The sequence below is a fragment of the Corticium candelabrum genome, chromosome 13, assembly GCF_963422355.1.
Source record: "Corticium candelabrum chromosome 13, ooCorCand1.1, whole genome shotgun sequence".
NCBI classification, from domain to species: Eukaryota; Metazoa; Porifera; class Homoscleromorpha; order Homosclerophorida; family Plakinidae; genus Corticium; species Corticium candelabrum.
Window position 1 is genome coordinate 3,456,039 of NC_085097.1, and position 24,579 is coordinate 3,480,617.

The following is a 24,579-nucleotide window of genomic DNA, read 5'->3' on the forward strand; positions in this document are numbered from 1 at the left end:
AACTTTAATTTGTCGCTCAATCTATGTGTGCACAACTGGTGCCAAAGCTGAGCGTTTTGCTGTCATATATACAGACACATACTCAACTATAGTAAAGTAACAAAACCATTACATAAGGTACCCATACAATAAATTTCTCTATTTTTTGCTTATTAATTAATTAATCCAAAAATTCAATCAATCAAGCAATCACGTAAATAGAGGTGATGTTGCTAATGTCTGCAAGTGTGCACAATGCAACACGAGTGCGACAGTTCAATGCATTGATAACGTTGTTCAGCTAAGGAAAAGTTACGTAAATGTCAACTATCAGAGTCTCTATTCCAACACAAAAGTTAAATTTTGAAATGTCCTAAAGCAGATCTAATTTCTTAATATCAGGAAGTTTTACACTGATGCAACGATTTCGTCTACCGTGATCTAAATATTTTATTTGGTACATTGATTACAAAATGAGCACAAGTGCAGATTATATAAAGTTGGAATGAAAACGGTACTACAAAAGTTTTAACATAAACCGAAAACGACTGAGTACAAAGAACTACACCAACTCCTAGAAAGTAAGATGAACAAAAGTCAAGATGTCGTACATCAACATTGGTAACAAGTCTATAACTTTCTCTTCTCGTGCATTTGCTGTTACGTTGGTTAGATTGATGAGTTGACCGATGTAAATTAGAACTTGCAGCATCAGGGGCGGATACAGGCGCACTGTTGCCGGGGGTTACTCGGATAGTTATTTACCTGTCCCGGATAATTCCTCGCAGATCAGAGCATGTCATGACTCACCACCTTCCTCACTGAGTTAGGCCATCTCTCAAGGAGGGCTGCTCACAGACCAAAACATGGCATTCAGTACATATACCTAAGATTCTTTAATCGCTGAAATAGAAAAATTGCATTCAGGTATGTAGAGGGTAAAATTGCAGTCTTACACTGACTGGGGCAACGTGCCCCCGGTGTCCCATTCTGTATCCGCGCCTAAAATAGTCTGCATAATATTAGCATAACAGTATGCAATTTTTAGTATCTTCCTGTCAAAAATTGACTTGCAAGTGTGCAGCACAATATTCAACATTAACCTTTAGCATAACTGTTAATATAACGTATCAAAATCTACAATTATTAGCAGAATTTTGTAAAATTTGTTACTTTCAAAATAACAGTTGAAGCTTCTAGAAAGTAAGGTCATATTGGTAGCAATGTCAGACTGTGACAAAGATTTTTTACGGGTGAATGAATTGAGAATGGATTGGTGATCAAAAAGCACACAAATAGCAAAACGTAACAGCTCGTCAATTGTCTGACAAGTCTCACGCCTCCGAAGACAACCTCGCCAGGAGCATATAGACTTGGCATGCAATGACATCAAATAATACTCGAGGTCCATTTTGCTCTGCAATTTTGTGATCAGCACCAACGCAAATAGTATTCTGCATAACGAATTATGATCAATTAGCAAGCAATTAGAAAGCAATTAGAATGACATGCGTACCAGAACACCCAGAAGTAATTAGCTTTGTTGTCAACAAAGTTGTTCGGTGACTTGCAGTCACTCTTCGAAGGGTAGTTGCATTCTACGAAACATTGTTTGGAAGCAAAGTTTAGTTCGTATGTATTTCATGCATAAAGTCTCGACACAACCAACGAGATGTCATCGGAATTTTCATTGTGTGGTTATATACACCCACTGATGAGATGAGCATACATCAAAGTTTCCACTTACCACGAAGATAAAATATCACATCCTGAGTCAAAAGTTGCATACAAAGAATGCCTAGGGTAGGAATGACCTCCGTTTATATAAGTCAGCCAGCTGGAATTTGGGTATTTCCTAAAACAACGACTTTCAACTAGCACTCTTGCCAAGAACGGTAAGAAAATTGTCTATTACCTAGACTTCAAGACTCTACTCGGCTAGAATCGCGACTACGCATGCTACTAAGAGTACACGTACATTTGCACCATCACAGCGTGAACGCATTACCTAGTTTTACTGCGTCACGCGTCAAGTTAGTGTTGGTCGTTAGAAGTTGCCTCTTCAGCTCAAGTATAATGAGCCCACTAGCACTATCACGTGTCTTGTGATCAGATGTCGAGACGATCTCCAAGCAGACCAATTGTGGCGCGCAATGACCTTTTTGCAAAGGCATCGTCGATTTCTGCTCTGTCTTTGATATACTACCCAATACACCTATGAGAATGAAGTAAATTAGATTGAAAGCGTGTACTTGACTTGGGACACGCCCACTTGTCTAACGCAGTGAGAAAAATCCTAGACACTACTTTTCTAGCATTTGTCGTTGTCTAGTACATTACGCTAACAGTTTCTTTTCATTATTTTACAGATTGAGGTTTCCAGTCGCAGTTGAAGCTCTAGACAATGGAAAACAGAGTCTACACGGTCTTCGTAAACGTTCTCGTTTGGCTATCAATTGCCACATGCACATCATGTATAACTTGTAACGTGTACACGTTTAATATTTGCCAATGATAACGCGAAATCATTCGCATTCGTGACAGACCCTCACAGGAACCAAACATTGCGTAACCACAAACAACACGTCATTTATCTACAAACTCTTCTACTCTATTTTCACGACTAACAACTATATATATATATATATATATATATATATATATATATATATATATATATATATATATAATTGATAACTTTGCGCTCACGTAAAACGACAGTTGCTTTGTATGATTTTACAAGTAGAGCGCTCAATTAATTAATATAACAATAATATAAATTGAAAGAAAATAGCATCTATAATAGTAATTCTTTGTGGAAATCGTAGTATCGTGGTCTCAGAATGTACATATAGCTGTGGAAGCGACGGTGTAAAGAAGAACTGTTGTTTTTGTAACCAGGTTTGGAGCATGATGTCGCAAAGGATCGAGACAAGTGTTCACTCTACACCAGCTGTTGGCAATGCGTGCAGGATCCATGCTCCAGAAAGACCCAAAACGAGCATTCTACAGACATATGTGTCTGGTGCAACGTCCTACCCAACGTAGGAAGTGGATGCATATCACGTCAAAAAGATAATCCATGTGGTCAAAAATCAAAAAAGTACACAAATCAGTGCATCGACAATATATCATCAATTATTCCACAAAGTAATTCACTGATGTACAACTAGCTTTAAACTTATATTTGATACTAATTTCAATTTTTTACCAATTTATAGAAAGCTGTAGGCCAATAGTAACTGATGCTTACATTGTTCACATCGAAACTCTGAGGTTAGGTCGTTAATATTAATTGTTATTTATGACGTTTTTATTGCTGTTTGGGTATCCTAGAGACGACATTTCCGGAATGATACAAACAGTACCCGGAATTCAAAACTTCGACGTGTCGATCGGACTCTGCAAACCTCTAGAAAGAGCAAGGATGTCACAGACGTGTGGACAGCACACTCCAATCGAAGTGATAGAGAGTGACACTTGGCTAACCACGCCCATGCCGGAGAGACCGGACCGCTGCTGGGACATAGGGCAGATCACCGACGTCAGTCCGATTCTTGTCGAGCATTCCAATCCTCAAGCAGGAGTCGCTCTAGACTTTGGTCAAACGTTATGTTGCTCTGCCAATCTGACAGCAACAGACGTCAGTGTTCTTCTCAAACCAAATGACTGTCACAAAAATTCGATTACCGCAGCTGTCACTGCAGGAAACTTGGAAATTCTGGCTGATTGCTCTAATACAAACAAAAGTCTGCAGATTGAGGTGCAAACCTCTGTACTCTGTGACACAAACATAGAATGGCGCTTATCTGTGAGAGACACGACTGTCCATTGCAATCACAGCGAATCAGACGAACTTTACTGCAAAATTAAATTAAAAACGAGGAATGCGACCGTTCAAAGTCAGCCTTCAATGTACTGCAAACACTCATTGAAACTTTGGATAGTGTACGCTAACGGGTCCGAGGTCAATGCGACAGTTGAGTACGCAAACGACTCTCATGACGTTTGTACTTTCGGTCTGAAGTCTCAAGATGTTTGCAAATTGTCAGTCGTATACACCTATGCCTCGGCCTCGCCTCAAGTTATAAAAATTAACGGACAAAATGAATATACAGTTGAGACTTGCAATACAACTCCAACAAAAACTATAATTGCAATAACGTTAACGACCATTGGTGTCGTTGTCTTTCTTCTATTGGGTGTATTGGTGCTGGTAATAAGAAGGAGAACTAAAGCTTCTAAAAAAGTATTGGGACACAACAAAACATCAGACAATAACTCTGCTGATTTTGACTCTGTAGTGCAACTCAATGGAGAAGTCAACAACAATGAGAGCAACTGCAATCAACCACAATGTTGTGTAACATTAGACAATGATGAGCCTCAATTTTTGACAACTAATGCAAGTTCAAGACCTAAAGAAAACACATCTCTTCTACACGTAGAATTTAGCGGTTCGTATTCCAAGGACTACGGAATTACAAGTACGCATGTTACTACAGGGAATAAGAGTAACACACAAGACACTAGGGATGATACCGTTCAAGTTAGTGTTAGTGCAGGAGTCGGATTTTCCAAATCCATGGTCAAGGAACCAAATGAGTCCAAATCAGTAAGTAGCATGGTTTAGTCTTACAATATAGATTAACTAGCTGTATCTTTGTTTGTTGCAGTTCTGTACTGCAATGCAAGATCAGAATGTAGAGTGCATTCAAGAAACAGAAAAGAACACTAGCATAATATGAAATGAAAAACATTAGATTTGAACTTTTTTTGGTGTATTTCTTTGATCTTTTGACATAATGCCATATTTCTTAAGACGACGCGACATTTAGTACAATGTTAGTACAAACAAGAATACTCATGATTTATTGCCTAAAGCAAATATTTGCTAACAATTGTGAAAGTATGCGGTACTGTGACAGCAGTGATGATAATGCTCAGAGTACAAATTATCTTAATCCTTGAATGTACATACTGTATATATGCATCAGTATGTATATTTATGTGTGGACATGCCCTCGTCCTCAGTGTGTGTGTGTGTGTGTGTGTGTGTGTGTGTGTGTGTGTGTGTGTGTGTGTGTGTGTGCATGTAGTTGTGTGTTTATTTACGCGTTTTCCCACCATTCTTCTATCAACTTACTATTATTATATTTATAAGATTCGAAACTTACTCCCTTCATCACAGAAAACTACGTTGTCCATCTTGAGGATCTAATGTTATCCTAGATAGTCTTTCTTTATGTTTTACAGAATAACAAAAATATGTGTTTTTATACAGAAATGACATTTTTGGCACAATTCAAGCTGAAGTCGGAGTTCAAAACTTCAACGTATGGATAGCAATAGACAGAGTTGTAAACATTGAATCTGTTGTAGATAAGAGTGGTAGCTACACGCCAATATCAGCAATTGAAACGGACGACCGTTTGCCAAATTCATCAGCCATTGGCAGGATAGATCGATGTTGGAATCTCGGAAACATTACATCAGTTATTCTAATTCTATTAGATATCTCTAATCCTCAACAAGGCATTGAGCTCGATTTTGGAACTTCACCATGTTGCTGTGGATCAAGAGACACAACATATATCAACACTACTATGTTCTCCTAAAGGAAGGTTATTGTTCATATGATTTGTCAATTCATCAGTAACTGCAGGAAACATTGCAAAGTTGACTAATTGTTCTGAAAGTAACAGTTTCCTTCAGATTTTAGTCAAAACTTCTGTGCTCTGTCAAAATCATTTGGAATGGCATCTTTCAGTAAAAAAGACAACTGTGTTTTGTACGAAAAAAATGTGGAAAGAATACAGATGTACAATTGAGCTGAAAGCTGCTGCGAAGGAATCAGTGATTGCTTCATCTTTTCCATATTGTCAAAACAATTTCCTATTGTGAAAAACGTTTCATAGCGGCAGTGAAGAGAACGCATCTTCATATCAGTTGCTTTCTAGAATAGGCATTCGGGACTCTTGCAGCTTTGTTGTAGACTCGCACGACTTATGCACTCTATCTATTGTTTATCTTTAGGTAATAACACACCGCAACTGATACCAATCAATGGATCTACTTCTTTTCAACCTATTGTCTGCGATCACTCAGATAAACGATTCTACAAGAATTGGTGGTTTGGGTCAGCTCTAGGTGCAGGTGTATTGTTTACTTTAGTTGTTACTATTGGAATTTCCAAATGTCGGCAAGCTAAGAAAAAGAAATATCAACGTCTCAAAAACAACGATCACCCTGAACAATCAAAAGTCGCAGTCGATAGCAAAAACCAGACGGAATCAGCCACTCATACTGAAGTAATGTACAAATGTATATAAATTTATATCTTGTATAGTTTACTTGTAATATTTTTATACTCCTAGACCGACAAACCTTCCGCATCTGCAACTGACCAAAATGTTGGAAGTAAGTTCATAGATATGAGGAAACGTTTTGTGTACTACGTGCTCAGTCTCTGCATAGCAGCACAGAGATGTGTTACACAATTGCGCATACACTTGCAATTTTCTCAATGTCTGCTGGTTTGTCCGTCTTCATTTTGTTTGGCATTTTGTTGCTTACTATTTAAGCAACAAATGCATCTTAGAGTCTTTCCTTTCGGGTTTGTAAATAGATTGCACACGTCAGGGTTTCAAAAAATGTAAAATTTATATTCGATTTTGTTGCAGATACTGCTACAAATGAGGATTTAATCGAAGGACAAGAACTTATACATTCTGAGTTGCAGAATAATGCAACTGGAATTAAACGAGTAGAAAGTAAACTCGACCAAATTTTAGAAGGACGTCCGACTGTCAACAGCAGTGACAACAGTACATAAATTACATGAACATGTAGATTTACTCTTATGTTGGCTAGATTGATGAGTCGAACTATGTTATCTAGACTCTACAATTATAGCCTTAGAATCAGCCTATTAGCATAACCTTTTATACATTTTCGTATCAACGATTGATTTATGCACAATATTTACCATTAACCTCATTTGAATAACTGTTGCTCAAATTAATATTACGTGTCAAAATTTGAAATTATTAGTAAAGTTTTGCATGTACTTTTAGACTCAAATTTTTTCTCTAGCTAACCCTAGAATTAGACTTCCTTACTTAGGTAGAAAGTTTTAGTATAAGAAATTAAAAAGATAAATAGTTTATACACCTAACCATTTGCCATCCTAATTGCTACTGTTTATCTACTAAGTTTGACTAGACGATCTTGCACATATTGCTGGAATAAGTATATATAATGTCATCACAATTTTCTTGCACTGATAAGTTCCCACATCCGGAGATTAACTTAATCTGAACAAACTTCAATTAGCTATTACAGGATCTGCGTAAGGAGTGTTTATTGCGTAAGAATTCAGCAAAAAAGAATTTGAGGATTTCTTCTATACGAATTTCGACTGCATGGCATTCTCTTTTAGAACGGTATTATAGTAAATCGTCTTTGTTTAGCTATAACCACCATTACTTATACAACGGTCATGACTTTCATTCCCTCTAAACCCTAATACCCATAACACATAAAAGTTTGTTTGCAATTCCATGCAGTAGCCCAGAGTCCCAATAATAAATGCCTATACTTCACAGACTAAAAGAACATCTATATAGATAACAATTCCAGCTGAAATCGAGACTTTGATAGTTAGCGGTGAATGAAAGAATCTAATGACCACTTGTACTCGTTAGTAGACAATCCTATTTTAGTATAGAGCAAAAACATTTACGACAAAACGATTACACATGTAGTAATAAGTTTACTGTGATAATAACATTATGTAAATTTTGACTGCCTCCTAGACAGCGCAGACTAAGTTTGAGATAAATTCGCAAGGCCTGATTGACTGGTATTTCGCTCATAACAGTTCAAGCTGTACGTTACGACACGGTCACTAGTTAATTAATTCTTCATATCGCGTGATCTAGCAACCGAAATCAATTTGTTGAATGAGTCAACACAGTTGTGCAGAAGTCTGTTGGAGCGAGATATCTTAATTCATAAATATAGCAACAAGTTGGAGTTATTAAAATCTTGTAACGCGACCTCACCATCTCTAATCAACGAAATCAATAGGTCTTACAAACCAAAATTGTTGTTGAGATTTAGTAAATTAAATAACATCTACGAGCTCTATGGATATTCGTCTATATTAGAAAAGGTCACCTTTTCCAATGCCCTGTATTTGCATGCGCGCGTGTGTGTTTGTGTGTGTGTGTGTGTGTGTGACTGTGTGTGTGTGTGTGTGTGTGTGTGTGTGTGTGTGTGTGTGTGTGTGTTTGTGTGTGTGTGTGTGTGTGTGTGTGTGTGTGTGTGTGTGTGTGTGTGTGTGTGTGTGTGTGTGTGTGACTGTGTGTGTAAACTTTCAACCTGGGCGTGGCTTATTACTGAACCTAAAATTTTAAATACCACCTTGAACGTGACCGGCAGCAAAGGCTATAACAATGCAAAAGCACTTATAGTGCTAGCCATTGACTGTTCTGGAACAGCAGCTGCACACGTGGCACTTGCTAATTAACATGAAGAGTGGAGAAGGGGACAGACTAATTGACTGGCACGTGAGATTGTCATCACCTAGTACTCTAATTAACACCAGCAAGAACAATACGAGCATACGCTGTATTCGAAGTGTCCGGTCGTAGGTCTTTCCCTAATCGTCCAACCCTTTGTCCACCGAGGCGTTACTGATGTAGCTAGAATATGCACTCCTCGCGCTTGTATTATTTAACAGCTGACCTACTACGATTGTACCATCTAATGTTCTCTTTGTTGATCTTAAAGTCTACTGGCTATTAATATTGAAATTTATTAAAATTGAAATTTTTTATTATTGAAATTTATTACTAGCGGGAATTTCTCTAGATTATAAATGCGGTAATACAAGGCAGTTTTAAAAACAAAGACGCTTGTACGGATCAGTAGCGATGTCAGACTGTACCAAACCAAATCTCCTGACCTAAAAACACTGTTCGATCGTAGTTAGACTTGTTCGAACAGCGAATAAAGTGAAAACATAGACATAAAAATACGCTGTTGGATTACGTTATTTATCAAGCCCATCGAAACTTTTATGGCATAGTTCATGTATGACAGAAATTTGCGATGAACGGGGACGGTCCCCTGCGGTAAGATATCCAGTTATAAAAAATTTAAAATTTCTTAGAACAAGGCCCTGCCGTGCTCGTCAGCTGTACCAAGATCAGTAAGAAAACCGTCTTTTTTAATTAATTGTTATCAACATTTTGGCTTAGAGTTTAGACGATAATCTATAATAGACTGGATAAAAGTAATGTAAACAAGAAGGCTTGAGCAATTTAGTGAGGTTTTACTAAAGTTAGTAGTTTCAAGAGGGAAATTCTGTAAGAATGTTTCGTATAGCAAACGTGTTTAAAATTATTGCATCACAGTCAACGTCAATTTCATGCATACTTGAAGTGCATAAGTAAGATTCCATTGGATTGTAGACCGTATGTATGTGTTGAGACGTTTCAGGTCACTGATACTGCCCTCACAGAAGTAACTGCATGGTTAGAGGAGGTGTAAACAAACTATCACTAGTAGAGTAAGAATGCTACAAAAGGAGACAACGTCGCGCATTGTTTGCCTTGTTTTTGGCCTATAGAAATGTCTTCCGCATGGTTGTCTGATTTTGCTTTTCAGCACAGCAGTTTGATCCATAGCTATAAGTTATCAAGAATATCTAGTGAGGGAATTGTGGTCATCATGGTAAGGCTCGCTAAGTTTATTGGCGTGCGCACACCACTGTTGTGTTTCTGAAACCAAGAACACATCAAACGCAGTACGTCAGGAACCACTGTTGAAAAGGTCCTCCAGTTGACACAAAATGTGATCTAAAGAAAAGGATTGTGATTGTACATTCGTAATAGCATTTTGGCTCTTCATTGAGAGTGTAATGTACGTTAAAAATATTATAATTATTATTAGTACGAACTGCCTCTTCTTCTTTTTTCTTTCCAGTCTTTACTAGCGATCTGAAACAAAGTAGTGCATGCAGCTCAGGGGCGTAGCGTGGCATGAATAGACAGGGCTATATATGTGTATAGCCCATCATTTGTATGCTTAATCATAAAAATTGTGGACTGTAAATACGTGTAAGGACAAGGCTGTATATAGTAGACACAACACTCTTTTTCCAGGCTGGATCTGCCACTCATTCTACTGTATCAGTAGGGTAGAAGCCAATAAAAGTAGGCGTGTCCACAAAATGGGCGTGCCCGTAGCATCGTGAAGTTTAGCCCCTATTTGTAGGGATTACGCGACGTCCCTGGCATGCGTAATTAAACACCAAAGAAATCCGCCACTTGTCACAACAGATGGACAGAGCTCGTACTTTGAGTGCTCAGTCTGGTGTGACTCATCCTGTGTGCTATTGCTCATTAGCGGCCAACTTAATTATCCCAACACTGATTATAAAGTAATCACTTGGGACTCGGCAACTTGAACAATGGTGTAGCTATATTGGCTTGAACACTATCTTTTCTCCTGACGATTCCAACGTTTGTCCTTCTATTGATAAATTGCGTTGAACAACCAGCATAAATTGTGTAGAAATATATTCTTTACTTGAATGTTGCAATTAACTTGCGTATTCCAACATTGCGACTCAGCACGTGAGCCACATCGGAGGGTGGAGCCTATTTCAGTTTTGGGCGGAACGTACGACGTTCTAGACGCAGCTTTTAAAAGGTAATATATGACCTATCAGTATTATAATCAGATTAATTTAGTCGACCGGACCACACGTACAAAGTTGCGACAATCATGTGTTCGTCGGATTACATGCAGACCGCGTGTTTGAGCTTTTAGCTCAAGAGTTGCTTTAGTTAGATGATATAGTGTGTACATTGAAACGATAAAACATGTGCCTTATATAATTATTTGACTGGGAATTCCTTACAATGACGCATACGTCGACAACTAAACTTTAGCTGTCGTCGCGCACGTGATTGTACTCTGAGAGTCTGTGTGCATATCTGTCAGAAGTCACTTACCTATATTTGGAAATCAACTGCTGTTTTCTAGAAATGAACAAAATATCAACCTTCCATCGGTGGCTTTTAATTTTGTTGCTGAAATCATCATTGGGAAGTAAAGAAACTGCCACCTGGTAAAATTTAACAAGTTTATTTGATTCTTTTGCTTGGCTACTCTACTCAGGCAATGTTACAAAAGAAAGATGTTTTCAATACAAAGATTGCTGGACGTGCGTTGGAGATCCATGTTCTAGGCGTCAAGAAGCCGAAGATGTAAACAACATTTGTGTTTGGTGCTATAACTATCTCAATGTCGGTTCCGGATGTATTTCAACTCGACGGGATCGAGCGTGCCTACAACCGATAAAATATGCAGCTCAATGCCAACTCGAGCCAAAGACAAGAGCTCCTACAGGTTAGAAAGATGTATGCGTGAGTGCGTGAGTTTAGAGTGGTGCGTGCGTGACTTGCCTGCTCGTGTGTGTGTGTGTGTGTGTGTGTGTGTGTGTGTGTGTGTGTGTGTGTGTGTGTGTGTGTGTGTGTGTATGTGTTGTGTGTGTGTGTGTGTGTGTGTGTGTGTGTGTGTGTGTGTGTGTGTGTGCGTGCGTGCGTGCGTGTGTTTGTCTTTGTTTGTGTGTGTGTGTGTGCGTGCCTGCCTGCGTGCCTACCTGCCTGCGTGCCTGCGTGCGTGCGTGTGTGTGTGTGTGTGTGTGTGTGTGTGTGTGTGTGTGTGTGTGTGTGTGTGTGTGTGTGTGTGTGTGTGTGTGTGTCAAAAGTATATACACATTGTAGCCTCTAAAGAAACGAGTCTTCGTCCGTTTGCCACCAAAAATTTTGTTGTTCATCTTGAAAACCTAAGGTTTGTCTACGTCATCTCTCTGACTCAATCACACAAATGACAAAAATATTTATTTTTCATACAGCAATGATATTTTTGGCACAATAAAAGGAGAAGCCAGAGTTGATTACTACAAAGTTGTGATAGCACTAGGAAGAAACGTGACCACTAAATCGGTTGTAGACATGTGTGGTAGCCACACTCCAATCTCGGCAGTCGAGGCGAACAACATCTTACCAAGCTCACCCCCAATTGGCAACAGCAATCGCTGCTGGAACCTCGGACGAGTGACACCAATTCGTCCAACTCTAATAGATACCTCAAATCCTCATGATGGTATTGTACTCGATTTTGGCACTTCGCCATGTTGTTGTGGCTCAAACAAAACCACATACATCAACACTACTGTTCTTCTAAAGGAGGGTTATTGTCAATACAATTCTGTAAATTCATCAGTAATTGCAGGAAACATTGCTCTGTTGACTAATTGCTCTGAAAGAAACGATTATCTTCAGTTTGTAATCCAGACGTCGGTGCTTTGTTCAAATCGTTTGGAATGGCGTCTTTCAGTAGACAACATGACAGCATTTTGCACAAAAACAGAGGCAAAAGAATACATGTACAGATGTGCAATTAGGCTAAAGCCTGCTATGCCAGGTGTAGCAATCGCTTCGTCTTCTCGATATTGCCAAAACAATATTAGGCTCTGGAAGAGATTTGAGAATGGCAGTGAAGTGAATGCATCTTTAGATCTGTCGCCTTTTGGGAAAGACAGCCAAGACTCTTGCAGCTTTGTTGTAGACTCGTACGACGTATGCCATGTATCTCTTGTTTACTTCTACTCTAATGCATCTCCTCAACTCATATCAATCAACGGATCGTCTTTCCTTCAACTTGGTTCCTGCAGTGACTCAAATAGACCACTTCGCTCTGTTTGGTGGTTTTGGGTAGCTCTAGTTTTAGGTGCTCTCTTTTTGACCATCAGTTCTTATATTGTATATCGATATTGTTCTGCAAATTCAAAGTCCCTGCACCCAACTAGAAAAGGATACGAGCTTGTTAAAAACAGCAAAAATTCCAGTGATGCAGTCGAAGATTGCGAGACAGCACGGAAAGCTACAAATGCTAAAGTAAGAGAAACATTTATTGACATTTTGTGATTTACTCCTAATGTCAATTTATGTAGACTCACAAAAGTTTCCCATCTGCACCTGATCAAATGGCAAGAGGTAAGTTCTGTAAGAGGTAAACTTTTGTGTAAAATAGCATAGTGACTCCATAGCAACACAGTGAGTTGAAAACTGCATGCACGCACACACACATATTCATGCATGTAAATGCGGGTTATGTTGTCCGTCTATAATTTCCCCGTTATTTGTTTACTATTGACCTAATCAGGTGCAGATCCAGAGTCTTGAGAGGGAGAGGTCCAGGGCCCAACCAAGCCCACAACAAAAACATACCCACCCAGTTTGTGAACCGAAACCAAGATGTAGAACGGACTGATCGCTGATCGACATGTCAGCAACACTAAATTTTGGTCTCAGACATTTCACAGATGGAGATTTACGCCACAAGTGCAGATTCCATTAGACCAAAAGAGTATAATATTCTTGACATCAAATCAATCATTGTTTTGTATAATATATACATATATATGATCATGTTATGCGCCATGGCAATTACAGACACAATGTCTTACTCTCTGGCAAGTAAACAGCAAATGGCAACCGGGGGGGGGGGGGGGAGGAGGGCTCGAGTCCGTTGTGCCCTCTCTCTGAATGCGCTACTGCTATACTCATGTATCATTGCCTCTTGCGTTTTTGTATTAAAGTAGATTTTTTATTAGACGTTCTACACTTACTAAATTTTGTGGTTCTAAAACGAGTAATTTTTATGCCATTTTTGCTAGATACCGATGCATCTTTATTGGCCGGACGAGCAGAAGTACAGAGTGCGGCAGACAACTGCTATCAAAGAGTAGAAATTGGAATAAATCATGGAGTAGTTGACGGAATGGAAACTAAATGACTCAATCAAGCAACACTGCTTTAAGATTATGTTTGACAACAAGCAAGCCTAATTGCTACAATTGGTACTAGTTGTTACAAAATTGACTTGTTACGTACTCTGCTTAGGAATTCAGCAATATGTGAAAACAGTACAGAATTACTATACGTGGGTCTTTGCTTAACGTTGGCTAGATTGCAATTGACTAGATGTTATGTAGCCTATCTCTTTCACAGCATGGCATTTGCTTCATTAAATGGTAGCACATTCTAATCAACAATTGACTTTTGAATTGTGCAGCACATGCCAGTAATCCTATTTGCATACGTGTTGTTCTAAGTGCGTGTAAGTGCGTGAGTGTGTTCGTATGAGCTTGTGTGTGTGTGTGTGTGTGTGTGTGTGTGTGTGTGTGTGTGTGTGTGTGTGTGTGTGTGTGTGTGTGTGTGTGTGTGTGTGTGTGTGTGTTTGTGACTGCCGTCTGTATGTCAATTGGTTAGAGCGTGCATTTGGAGAATAGAAACATCCTGAAACTTTGGGTCATGAGTTCAAGTACGGGATGGGTACAGGCGTAATTCCCTTAATTAGGCAAGAAACTCACACGCAATTGCCTCTGTCGACTCAGGAGTATAAATGAGTATCTGGTCATTGACTGGGGGCGGACAAGACCGCTGTCTTGGCGGATCATCACGCAGCACTGGTATTTGTGGGCTTGAAGTTCGGTCCCGAGGCTGAATCAAAGTCAGTGCAGTTAGATGTTATGGAGCCAAAAACCTACTGGTAGGAGTACGTCAGCGTGGTCTGAAACTCCAAATAGTGTAGGAGGGCCCACCTAGAACTACTCAGGGGTGCTATCTTTGGTACTGAAGGGCATTTCCATGCATTCGTCCATTAGCGTATGTGTGTGTGTGTGCGTGCGTGTAAACGTCATAGCAAACCACAGTCATTGCAGAACTAAATTCAACAGAAAATTGTCAATTATATTCTAGCCACAAATATCTGGCAATAGTTCCTGCATAATTGTACAACAAAGACAGTTTTTATAGTTACAGCAATCATTAGAAATCATAATTTAGTTTAAAACGAGAAAATAATCCATAAGCAACCTAGTAGATACCCTGTTAGTCCACTCATTGTGGAGACACCAGAATGGATGTTGTCGGTATTGGGTGGTTTGTAGCAAAAACATTCAACGGAACAGCTAACATCTGACCCACCATCTACTGTCAAATTCCAGTAATTGTTCATGTCTCTAGTCAATACACATCCTGCAGGAACATTGCTGCTAGGTAGTGTTCCTTTCCAATCGTTGAGGTAACAATACAGACAGTCTTCAGTTGTTACAATTTGGCCATGTTTGGAAAACTTTTGTATATCGTTGAATCTCGTAGCTACACAAATTCAATTATTACAAAATTATGAAAGTCGATTAGCTATCAAGTCTTCTTACACGAGGATGTTTCTATACATGCTACTCCACAGGAGGCAACTGCTTCATCAGGTGGATTAGCTGTAGCCGATACTAATATCATTCTAGAATCCGTGTTTGATACAGCGTATCCCATACTGCATTCCCCAGATCGTTTTACTGAGCTATTAGTGTCATCTTTGAGTACGTCTAATTTGCTTGTTAACAAAGCACAATAGGTTGCATTGTCTCGAAGATGCAGAACACGATCATGATCGGTGCTCCGAAAGAGATATCTCCCAACTATAAGTTAAAATTAATTAATTAATTGCAAATATATTACTGGTTTCGTCACCGTTAGTAATGTATATTCAAACACAAAAAATAAACGTACCGTTAAAGTAGGCAGGCTCGTATAGTAAGGCTTTTGTATTGAAACATATAGCCTTACAGAGACTTCCATTGCTCACTGTGATATTCCACATCAATCCATTTGGTGCTTTATAAGGAATAACGTTGCAGTACGTGGTCGTGACGTCTTGACGGCTTACTGTATGTCCGCCTTGAACACAGAACATGCCGTCGGGGTAAACAAGTGGAATAGAGACGTCTTCTGAGCAAAGGTCGGTCTCGCATACGGTAGCCTGCATAGCGCCGACCCCTGCGCACTGCGCTAAACAAGATTTTGATAAAAGGGTAGAGGTACTATTTGCTTGTTTCAAACTTGAATTGCCTTCATCAACCTAAGAGAGTCAGAGAAGATGCAACAAGTTCGTACTTTCGATTGCCTAAGGTATTTGAAAGCAAACCTCTGCACGAATCAGGTGTGGCCAGCCCAAAATTGTAATGGCTAGAAAGGCAACCACTCCCGGACAAGATAGACCGCAGTCCATCACTGCCGGCAGCTGAAACTCTAATTCTTCCCGACGACTCCCGACTTCCGAAAAGTACGTACTGTACCAGGAGGCGTTACGCAAAGGTGATCACGTGCAGGACTTAAATTTTGTATCAAAGTAGTGCAGCTTCGGTTTGTCATTGTGCATTACGGCATTAAACAATCGACTCAAATTTTGACTCGTTAATTGTTGATCAAACTGCATGCATCTACATGCTATTTTCGAACATGTGCTGGTATGTACCACAACGCGCGTAGGAGTCTTTTGTTTTGCAAATGATATGATAAGCAATGGGAGGAACCACTCGTCATTCGGAGCGTGGCTGGAAAAATTGAAACTTGCTGAAACAACGTTTCTGTTTATGCGAGGTCAGCAAACAATTTAATGTCTTATGAAATTTGTAGTATCGTAGCTCGCTGAGTGAGAGCCCCACCCTAGGGGAGGAGCAAGTCACGTGTATGGGTCAAGTTGGAACGGCTCTAGATCTTTCTAAGCAAACCGTGCTTGCAAACGAATAGCATAAATTCAGAAGGCACAATGGCTACAATGTTAATGAATCTGCTGCTTGCACCAACGAACTAGTCAGCAACTTGGCTACTGGACAAAGTTTAGTAATAAAAATCTAATTAGTATTTTGAATTCCTGCTGCAACGGCACAGCATTAAATTACATTAAATGGTATTATTGTGGAGTCCAAGCGTACTGTCAAACAAGGTGTAAAAAAGAAACCAAGAGCAAAACTGTTTTCATCTACTTTTACCTATAACAAAGTTGTTTAGTTGAACTTCCTTAAGTTACTCTAGCAAGAGAATGTTTATACCATTTACAGGAATAACTTTCGTTAATTAATGTAGAACGTGTTACTGCTAGTATAAGATGAACGCTGCAATATTAATATACGTTGTTTGTACTTATTTACTTTGTTGTGGGGATTGGTGTGTGTTTCATTGTTGGTCTGTCTGTCGATCTGTCTGTCTGTCGGTCTGTCGGTCTGTCTGTCTTTCTGTCTGTCAACTGTCTGTTTGTCTTTCTGTCTCACAATCTGGCTGCCAATCTCTCTGTCCGTCTGTTTATCTTTCTGTTTCACAGTCTCTCTGGCAGTCTGTCTATCTGTCTGTTTGTCCATCTATTAATTTTTAGTAATACACACTGTTGGCAATAAAAGCACACTTTCACTACAGCTAGGAAAGTGCGACTTTTGTGTTATATACCTAAAACACCAAATTCAAGCAAAGAAAACACCATGTAAATGTAGACTAATGACATAATATTACTATTTCTAATAGGTTGTAATCTGTGTTTTAATTTGATATAAGTAGAATGACATCATCAATTCGTTTGACTGTGATGTAAAGGAAACCTAACCTGTAAAATTTGTCACCAAGGATCACATAATTTAAGGACACCAAGTTTAAAGGAGTTTTGTTAGAGATCATTTCAGATACTTGATTTTTGGTCAGACAGACTGTTGATGGTGTCATCAACACACGCTCTGCAAACCATTACTTTGGGAAAGAGTTGTCTTGATTGTTATAATGTGATGAGCTACCAGCTGCTAGTCCAGGCAGCATTGCGCACTAATTTATAAGACGCTCATCTATATGTAATACAGTTCCCTACAATCTGGTGAAACTGCCTAATAGATTGTTATTTCTTTACTCAATTTTGTTTCCATTCTTGCTTGACTGTGCTACAAAGTAGCTGTCCACTGCTAGTCACAAAAGAGGGATTGTTCTATAGACTAAAGATGTCATGTGATCATTTGTAAGTGCGCGATGCTTAGTCTAGAGACCAATAGCGCACATCAATCTATTCTACTGTGCAGTGACGATATCAAAGAACTTGATCAAAGAATACCAGATTTCCAAACATTATATATTATCCAAGTTTGATTAAACCTTCACCTCAGAATATTTAAACACACACATGCGCGCGCGAACAAACACACACACACACACACACACACACACACACACATACGCACGTACGCACGCACGCACGCACAACTGGTGACAAACACCGTGACAAACACAGTGACACACACACACAAAATTAGGAGTACACATCACAATTTGCAAGTAACATCTACAGTACAGTACCAGCAGCCTGAATTGCAGTGAATACAAAGTCTACATTATCATCGCGTCATCATCACGTGACAGACTAGTGCGATTTAGCTAATTCTGTTCACATAAAAGCCTAAAGTTACGTCTCTAAAAGGTAAGCGGCTTCGCGAGATCTATTGAGACTTGTAATTGTTTAGTTGCATAATTCGAGTAGCGAGGCTCCCATCCCTTACACCAAGCTTTCACAGCATGCTCATAGATTTACATTACAGCAGTTTGCTTGCTGTATTTTCTTTGCTTTTCGCCAAAGCATTTAACCATGCAACTGAAGAGGGACCCTTTTCAGATGCCCAATTTCAGCAAATGCATGACGCAATGCTGCAGTTACCAAATTTAGAATGCAGCCGGCAAAGGTAAGACTGGACAAACGACACACCCGTTTTTGTAAGGACTATACGTTACACAAAATACTCTTAATCTCTGTAATCGTTACAGGGCACTTTCTGATGCAATAACGTTGACTTTGCAGAACATGTGTCCACTCTACCTCCTGCCCGTTTTGCTCATAATCCTGCTTTGTCTCCACTACCCCGTCTGAGGTAAACATGTATATAAATGGTTATACTTTTGTTGTCTATCGATACGCTACAATTATTTTCTTTGCTTTTAGACCCCACACAGGAAAGATGTCTTAGGATAGAAGGGTGCTCGGAATGTGTTTCCGATCCTTGCTCCAAATTGTCTACAGCGGTAGCCACAAATGACATTTGTGTTAGGTGCACAAATGATAGACAAGGAACTTGCATTTCTTCCCACCACGACCAAACGTGTACTGCAGTGATGAAATACCCGGATCAGTGTCCAGCCAACAAAGCTACTGTAAGTAGAAAGGTAAGACGAGCTCTACTTACTAGTATTTGCTGTCTATGGAAGTCTGGGAGACGTGTATGTATGTCTGCACATTAAATTTGTTTGCTGTTTCTTTGGCATTTCTGCCAAGTGTACGGATGCCCAAGTTTTTGAAGTCGTTTAGTATCATAAACATTTGTGATGACTAATAAATTCTTGACTTCAAGGCACTGATTGTGAAGCACTGCAAAAAGAACAATATATTGTGCACCTTGAAAAACTAAGGTAAACTAGTGTGCTAACTAGTTTAACTTCAAATGAATTATATATTGCTATGATTATATATGTATATGTATATTAGCGATATCAGTGGAGTTGTAGAAGCTCTTGTTGGGATACGAAAATATATAGTGTGGATCGGTCTGTGTGGACTTGTAATAAACAAGGAAGCTGTTCGGAAGTGTGGCCAACATTCTCCTATAGTGATCTTTGAAGAGGACAGCAAATTGACCACGCCCCCACCGAACAAACTACAGCCATGTTCGAACATCGGACATATCACTGCGTACCCTCTAGCAGCAGTTAACACCACCGACGGTGACGTTGAAATCGTTATCAACTACGGAACAACGCCTTGCTGTTATAAGAAAACAAATTTGACATCTGCGAACGTGACACTTGTCATGAGAAAAAATGACTGTCATGAACAATCATTCAAAGCTACAGTGACGGCAGGAAACATTGATATGCTAAAAAATTGTTTGCAGTCAAATAATCATTTGGAACTTGAAGCTGAGACCTCAGCCCTTTGTGATTGGAACATAGAATGGCGTCTCTCTGTAACAGAATCTAGGGTTCCCTGCAAGAATTACAGAAATTACCAAGTCTTATGTACAATCGAACTCAAAAGGGAACTCGATGGTAAAAGTGTATCACCTTCCGTCCATTACCAAGAAAGGCTTCATCTAGCTATAAAGTACTCTGGCGGACATGTAACTCATACGGCATTATCCAACGTGGCGATTTGTGATTCTAACGGGACATGCCAGTTCACTATAAACTCCTCCAATGTCTGTAACATAGGCGTGACGTATATAAATCCGTGGAGTAATTCCACACACTTGAAAATTGATGGCAAAAATCTATTTGTTGTCGATTCGTGCAAACATTCTCATGTGAAAATAATAGTTCTGTCAAGTGCAGGTGGAGCGATAGTCATCATCATCATCATCATCATCCTAGTCATAATACGACTAAAAGCGAAACAAGCCAATGAGGGTAAGCAATGTCTTTTGTTTCTCGAGCTCTCATATTACTGTATTAACTAGAACGATTTAGCAGAGCCGTAAGAACGACATCCAGATTGGCACGTGTAGCCTCGTGCACCCAGGACGTCTGCGCGCAAGTGTAGCTCTAACTCCTAATTAGCTGGAGCTCGATACTGAAGCTCCTAGTCTTCTTCCACTCGTTGCTCGTTTTCACGAGGAAATATTTTATATATACTGACAACGAGATTGGAAGTGCCTTCGTGGTACTTACACCTATCGTTAGGTTACGTGGTTTAGACCAAAACTAACCGGTTACTCATAACTAAAACATGCAAGGCGAACACACTCCTAAGATAGAATAACGTCATATCGATTCATTGACACATCTGGTGCGTGGTAGGCCTTCGCCCAGGGGGTGGGGTGGCATGGTCTAAACTGGACCATAGTACATCATTTGTAGGCGTACTCATAAAAATTGAGGACTGTAAATGCGAGTGAGGACCTAATCTGTATATAGCATATACACCACCCTTTCCAGTCTGGATCTGCCACTGATTCTACCGTACCAGTCAATTAGAAGTCAATAAAAATGGATGTGCCATAAAAGTGGGTGTGTTCCGTATCATCGTGCAATTTACCCCCCCCCCCCATTTCTAGAGGTCACGCTACGCCCCTGGTTCACCCAAAATGTAGAGAGGAATTGAATAGACTATGAGAAGTCGTGTTGAGGGTGAGAAAGTGTGGTCAATTACTATTCACTGTATATGCACTGCTAATACGACGGACGAGCTATATAGTAGAGATCTAGACCAAGTTGAACACCATGAATTTTCAAAATGTAGTTATATTTTACGCATTAACATAATTAAATCAATTATAGGTATAGCCAAATGTAGCTGAAAAACAGCTAAGCAAAAGAATCACGAAAAACCAAATATTATGCTAACGTGAAACTGCATACTGATATTACGACCACTTGTCTTTCTGTTTGACATCGTAGTTATAAGCACGCACTGTTTAATTTATTTACGCGACAAAGATACTATACGACAGTTAGAGTGAGAGCATATAGGGTTGATTTCAGTTGCGGATCCAGGATTTTACCGAGGGGCGGCGTGGTGACAATTTCTCCTTATGACGTCGCTATAAATCCACTAAATTTGCTACCATTTAATCTTCTTAAATTAAAAATTCGGTTTCAATCACGTGCATTTCAGTAGGTGCATATATGGATAAGTAAGTCAGTGGCGGATCCAGAAATTAGCTGAGGGTATCAAGCGAAGATGTAGCAGACTGAATCAATTAATATCTTAAGCAAATAAGCCGTCTTAGTTAGGCATGAGCCCTTTTACTACTCCTGGTGACAAGCTATAGGTATGCAGTGGTCGTAGGTCAACTGTTACAAATCACACTCAGCAGTAGAGTCTGAACTATCAGAACCTGAACTGTCACGAGTCTGTGAGCGGTGGGAAGGATTTGCCAATAGTAGCCAGAGGCTTAGACTCTACTACACCATAATTTGAGAGGCATTTGTCAAACTCAAGAAGTTACAGAGTTTGCTGCTGACGGGGGGAGGGGAGAGAGTACTCGCCGGGCGAGCTGTGTTCTAGATCCGCACCGGATTATTGTAGCATGTGATCATTGCGAGTTCAGTATTGCTGTATGTTGCAATCTACCAAACAGTCGACAAATAATTTCAATTCTATTCTTTCAGAAAACGGTGCTCCTTGTCGATACGGTTCTATAAATGCCTCCGACAGTGTAGTTATCATGGGAAATCATAACAAAATCGAAATAAATGAAGTCAGTATTACAGTGTACAGAGTTCCAGTTTGTTTTTGCTTATGTAACGTTTTTAGGAACACGTGTACTCGGACGGTATGCAATCACCAACAGGTATGCTATTGAGAGTATAGTACGTTTCAACATACATTATATTTATTTTGACGTTAACGCCATGCACCGTAGCTCAATTCTGCAAGTGATCATCGCTTAGAATGTCTTATAAGTATTGAAAGCTTGACCATAGAATAATTTTTAATTGCTTATTACTTACCCGCACAAAATTAATTACTTACAGGCACAAAATTAATAAATTAAAATATAATTAATACTTATAATTACATATTTTAATTAATACTTATAGTAATAATTTATAATAATAAATTTATAATAATTTATGGAACAAAATTAAAAATAATAAAAGTTGATGTCACCTAATGTATCCAACTGTTTAGAAACCTAGCCACCGTCGCGAATTTCTTGAGAACACTGAACAGGACTCCGATAAAACCGGCTAACGTTTGCTACCTTATAAGAGTAGCAAACGTCAGTTGATGCAACTTGTGATAGAATATAAATTACTGTGACTCTTGAAGTAAGAAAAATGCCTAAAACATTGCAGAAATAAAATATTTAGCGTCCAATATATATACCTATCAGTAGCGTATAGATGAGAGATTTGTAGCAAGTTCGCAATCCTTATCGTGCAGACGTCATGTTAACTACATACTTACTTTGCTGATTAATGACGCTAACATAAGATCACAAGACCACACGTGGTAACTTGCAACGCATATTTGATGACCTTGCTACCTAACAACTAAACTTTCATAGAAATCAAAACCACAATTGTCGATAAAGTGTTTGGACATCGGCTACTACACTATTATTTAGTCTCTGGAAAATTTTTGCAAAGAATCTGACCTCACAGATTAAAGTCATGAAGCTGTCCTGTGTCTTAATTAAGCATTGTAATTCTTAGTGATCACGGAATACAGTTGTGTTAGTTCACTAATGTAATCAAAATACCGTACGGTCAGCCAATTAATGTAACCGTTTAGTATAGTGCAGGGACCAGACTACAAAAACGAGACTAGAGGCAAGAAAACTTAATTATTGATGTTAGGATTACCAATCTAGCTTGCGCTTGGCCAAAATAGAACATTTTGATGTATATACATGTATATCCATGCGCATTAGTGTTGCACCCGCTGCGTGTAGGCTCACTGGAAGGTTTGCTACATACCGTCTAACGAGTGGTATCTGTGACTCCGCAAGCGCGCATGCGGTACGCAGCGTCTGTCTTCTTGTCCCGCTTATTATCTGCGTTACTGCAGCGTTTGTAGAGGTGGTACCGATGGAAGACATAAAATAGCCGGAGCCGTTAATGATTGACCAAACTATAGCAACAATCATCAATTGCGATTGAAATGCTTATATCGTACAAGCCTCGTGCCTAATTCATAACCAATTCCACGAAGTCGGAACAAGAGGTCTAGAACCCAAGGTGAAATAAAGTACCAGGCTAGACTACCTATCCCAAACTGGCGCTATGTATAAAGTGGGGAAGCTACCAGAACAGGCTGTTTCAGACAAGTTGGTCCAGAGCTGGACCTATTCTACAAATAACACGCATGAAGGAAACTAATTCAGCTGAATATACTAAATGCTTATTATATACCGAAAACAACAATGAGTATATCCGTCTATATATTTATACTAGTATATAAAGCTCGAATTGTATGTGCGTGTGCGTGCGTGCGTGCGTGTGTGTGTGTGTGAGCGCGCGCGCGCGCGCGTGTGTGTGTGTGTGTGTGTGTGTGTGTGTGTGTGTGTGTGTGTGTGTGTGTGTGTGTGTGTGTGTGTGTGTGTGTGTGTGTAAAGGGCAGAGGGTGCACCGACCAACTCCTTTCTTACAGGGTGTTGATGAAAAAGGCCAGGGAGTACCATCGTCCTTTATACATCTGTTTTGTGGACCTCCGTAAGACCTACGATTCAATCATTGCACAGTAAAAATTCTGCCGCTGTAAGGACTAATGGTAAAATCTCAGATCATTTCCCTGTATCTACTGGTGTTAAACAGGGTTGTGTACTTGCTCCAACCTTATTCAACCTCTACTTGACTCTGCGATTCGACTTGTCATTACTGATCACCAACCCAATGTAGGTGTGTGCTTGTCATATCTTCTGGATGCTGACCTGGTAGGAAACAAGAAGAAGCTTACATCAGAGGTGTCAGTGTCAGACCTTGAATATGCTGATGATATGGAATTGATATCTGATTCTTATGAAAGTCTATCTACCTTGCTGAAATCTCTGGATTCGTCTTGCCATTACACGGGGCTTACCATCAACTACAAGAAAACAAAGCTTGGGTGTCATACTTCATACACTTTGAAATTTCTCCTTATAAAGCCGCAAAACCGGCGTATATATGAACAATCAATTAGTTTATGTAACATCTCTCGAACACTAAA

General features: G+C 39.5%; 4 protein-coding genes across 6 annotated transcripts; 3 read left to right on the forward strand and 1 right to left on the reverse strand.

Annotated features, from left to right (window-relative positions):
* The first annotated feature begins 1,762 nt into the window (after nucleotides 1–1,762).
* On the forward strand, nucleotides 1,763–4,849 carry LOC134188851 (uncharacterized). The gene is made up of 6 exons (XM_062657054.1): nucleotides 1,763–1,874; nucleotides 2,349–2,453; nucleotides 2,881–3,129; nucleotides 3,201–3,255; nucleotides 3,316–4,594; nucleotides 4,656–4,849. The coding sequence occupies exons 2-6, from the start codon at nucleotides 2,384–2,386 to the stop codon at nucleotides 4,725–4,727; spliced, it is 1,725 nt and encodes a 574-aa protein (XP_062513038.1). The 5' UTR covers nucleotides 1,763–1,874; nucleotides 2,349–2,383; the 3' UTR covers nucleotides 4,728–4,849.
* Nucleotides 4,850–10,636: 5,787 nt separating this feature from the next.
* LOC134188911 (uncharacterized) lies at nucleotides 10,637–14,120 on the forward strand. The gene is made up of 7 exons (XM_062657119.1): nucleotides 10,637–10,701; nucleotides 11,038–11,103; nucleotides 11,173–11,403; nucleotides 11,781–11,847; nucleotides 11,912–12,956; nucleotides 13,013–13,055; nucleotides 13,739–14,120. Exons 2-7 carry the CDS (start codon nucleotides 11,040–11,042, stop codon nucleotides 13,855–13,857), a joined length of 1,569 nt encoding a protein of 522 aa, XP_062513103.1. The 5' UTR covers nucleotides 10,637–10,701; nucleotides 11,038–11,039; the 3' UTR covers nucleotides 13,858–14,120.
* A 661-nt stretch (nucleotides 14,121–14,781) lies between these two features.
* LOC134189044 (uncharacterized) lies at nucleotides 14,782–16,185 on the reverse strand. Its single transcript, XM_062657276.1, has 4 exons — nucleotides 16,051–16,185; nucleotides 15,636–15,984; nucleotides 15,284–15,544; nucleotides 14,782–15,224 (listed from the first exon to the last, which is right to left on the reverse strand). The coding sequence occupies exons 1-4, from the start codon at nucleotides 16,132–16,134 to the stop codon at nucleotides 14,911–14,913; spliced, it is 1,008 nt and encodes a 335-aa protein (XP_062513260.1). The 5' UTR covers nucleotides 16,135–16,185; the 3' UTR covers nucleotides 14,782–14,910.
* A 2,549-nt stretch (nucleotides 16,186–18,734) lies between these two features.
* Nucleotides 18,735–24,042, forward strand: LOC134189027 (uncharacterized). 3 transcript variants are annotated; one of them, XM_062657262.1, is made up of 7 exons: nucleotides 18,735–18,802; nucleotides 18,874–19,094; nucleotides 19,280–19,337; nucleotides 19,414–20,330; nucleotides 22,035–22,123; nucleotides 22,180–22,216; nucleotides 24,022–24,042. In XM_062657262.1, the coding sequence occupies exons 4-7, from the start codon at nucleotides 19,736–19,738 to the stop codon at nucleotides 24,027–24,029; spliced, it is 729 nt and encodes a 242-aa protein (XP_062513246.1). In that variant the 5' UTR covers nucleotides 18,735–18,802; nucleotides 18,874–19,094; nucleotides 19,280–19,337; nucleotides 19,414–19,735; the 3' UTR covers nucleotides 24,030–24,042. The 3 variants fall into 3 exon arrangements, with proteins under 3 accessions (XP_062513246.1, XP_062513245.1, XP_062513244.1); XM_062657261.1 differs by lacking the exon at nucleotides 24,022–24,042 and adding an exon at nucleotides 22,558–22,756; XM_062657260.1 differs by lacking the exons at nucleotides 18,735–18,802; nucleotides 18,874–19,094; nucleotides 24,022–24,042 and having other exon boundaries at nucleotides 19,216–19,337; nucleotides 22,180–22,756.
* Nucleotides 24,043–24,579: the final 537 nt, after the last annotated feature.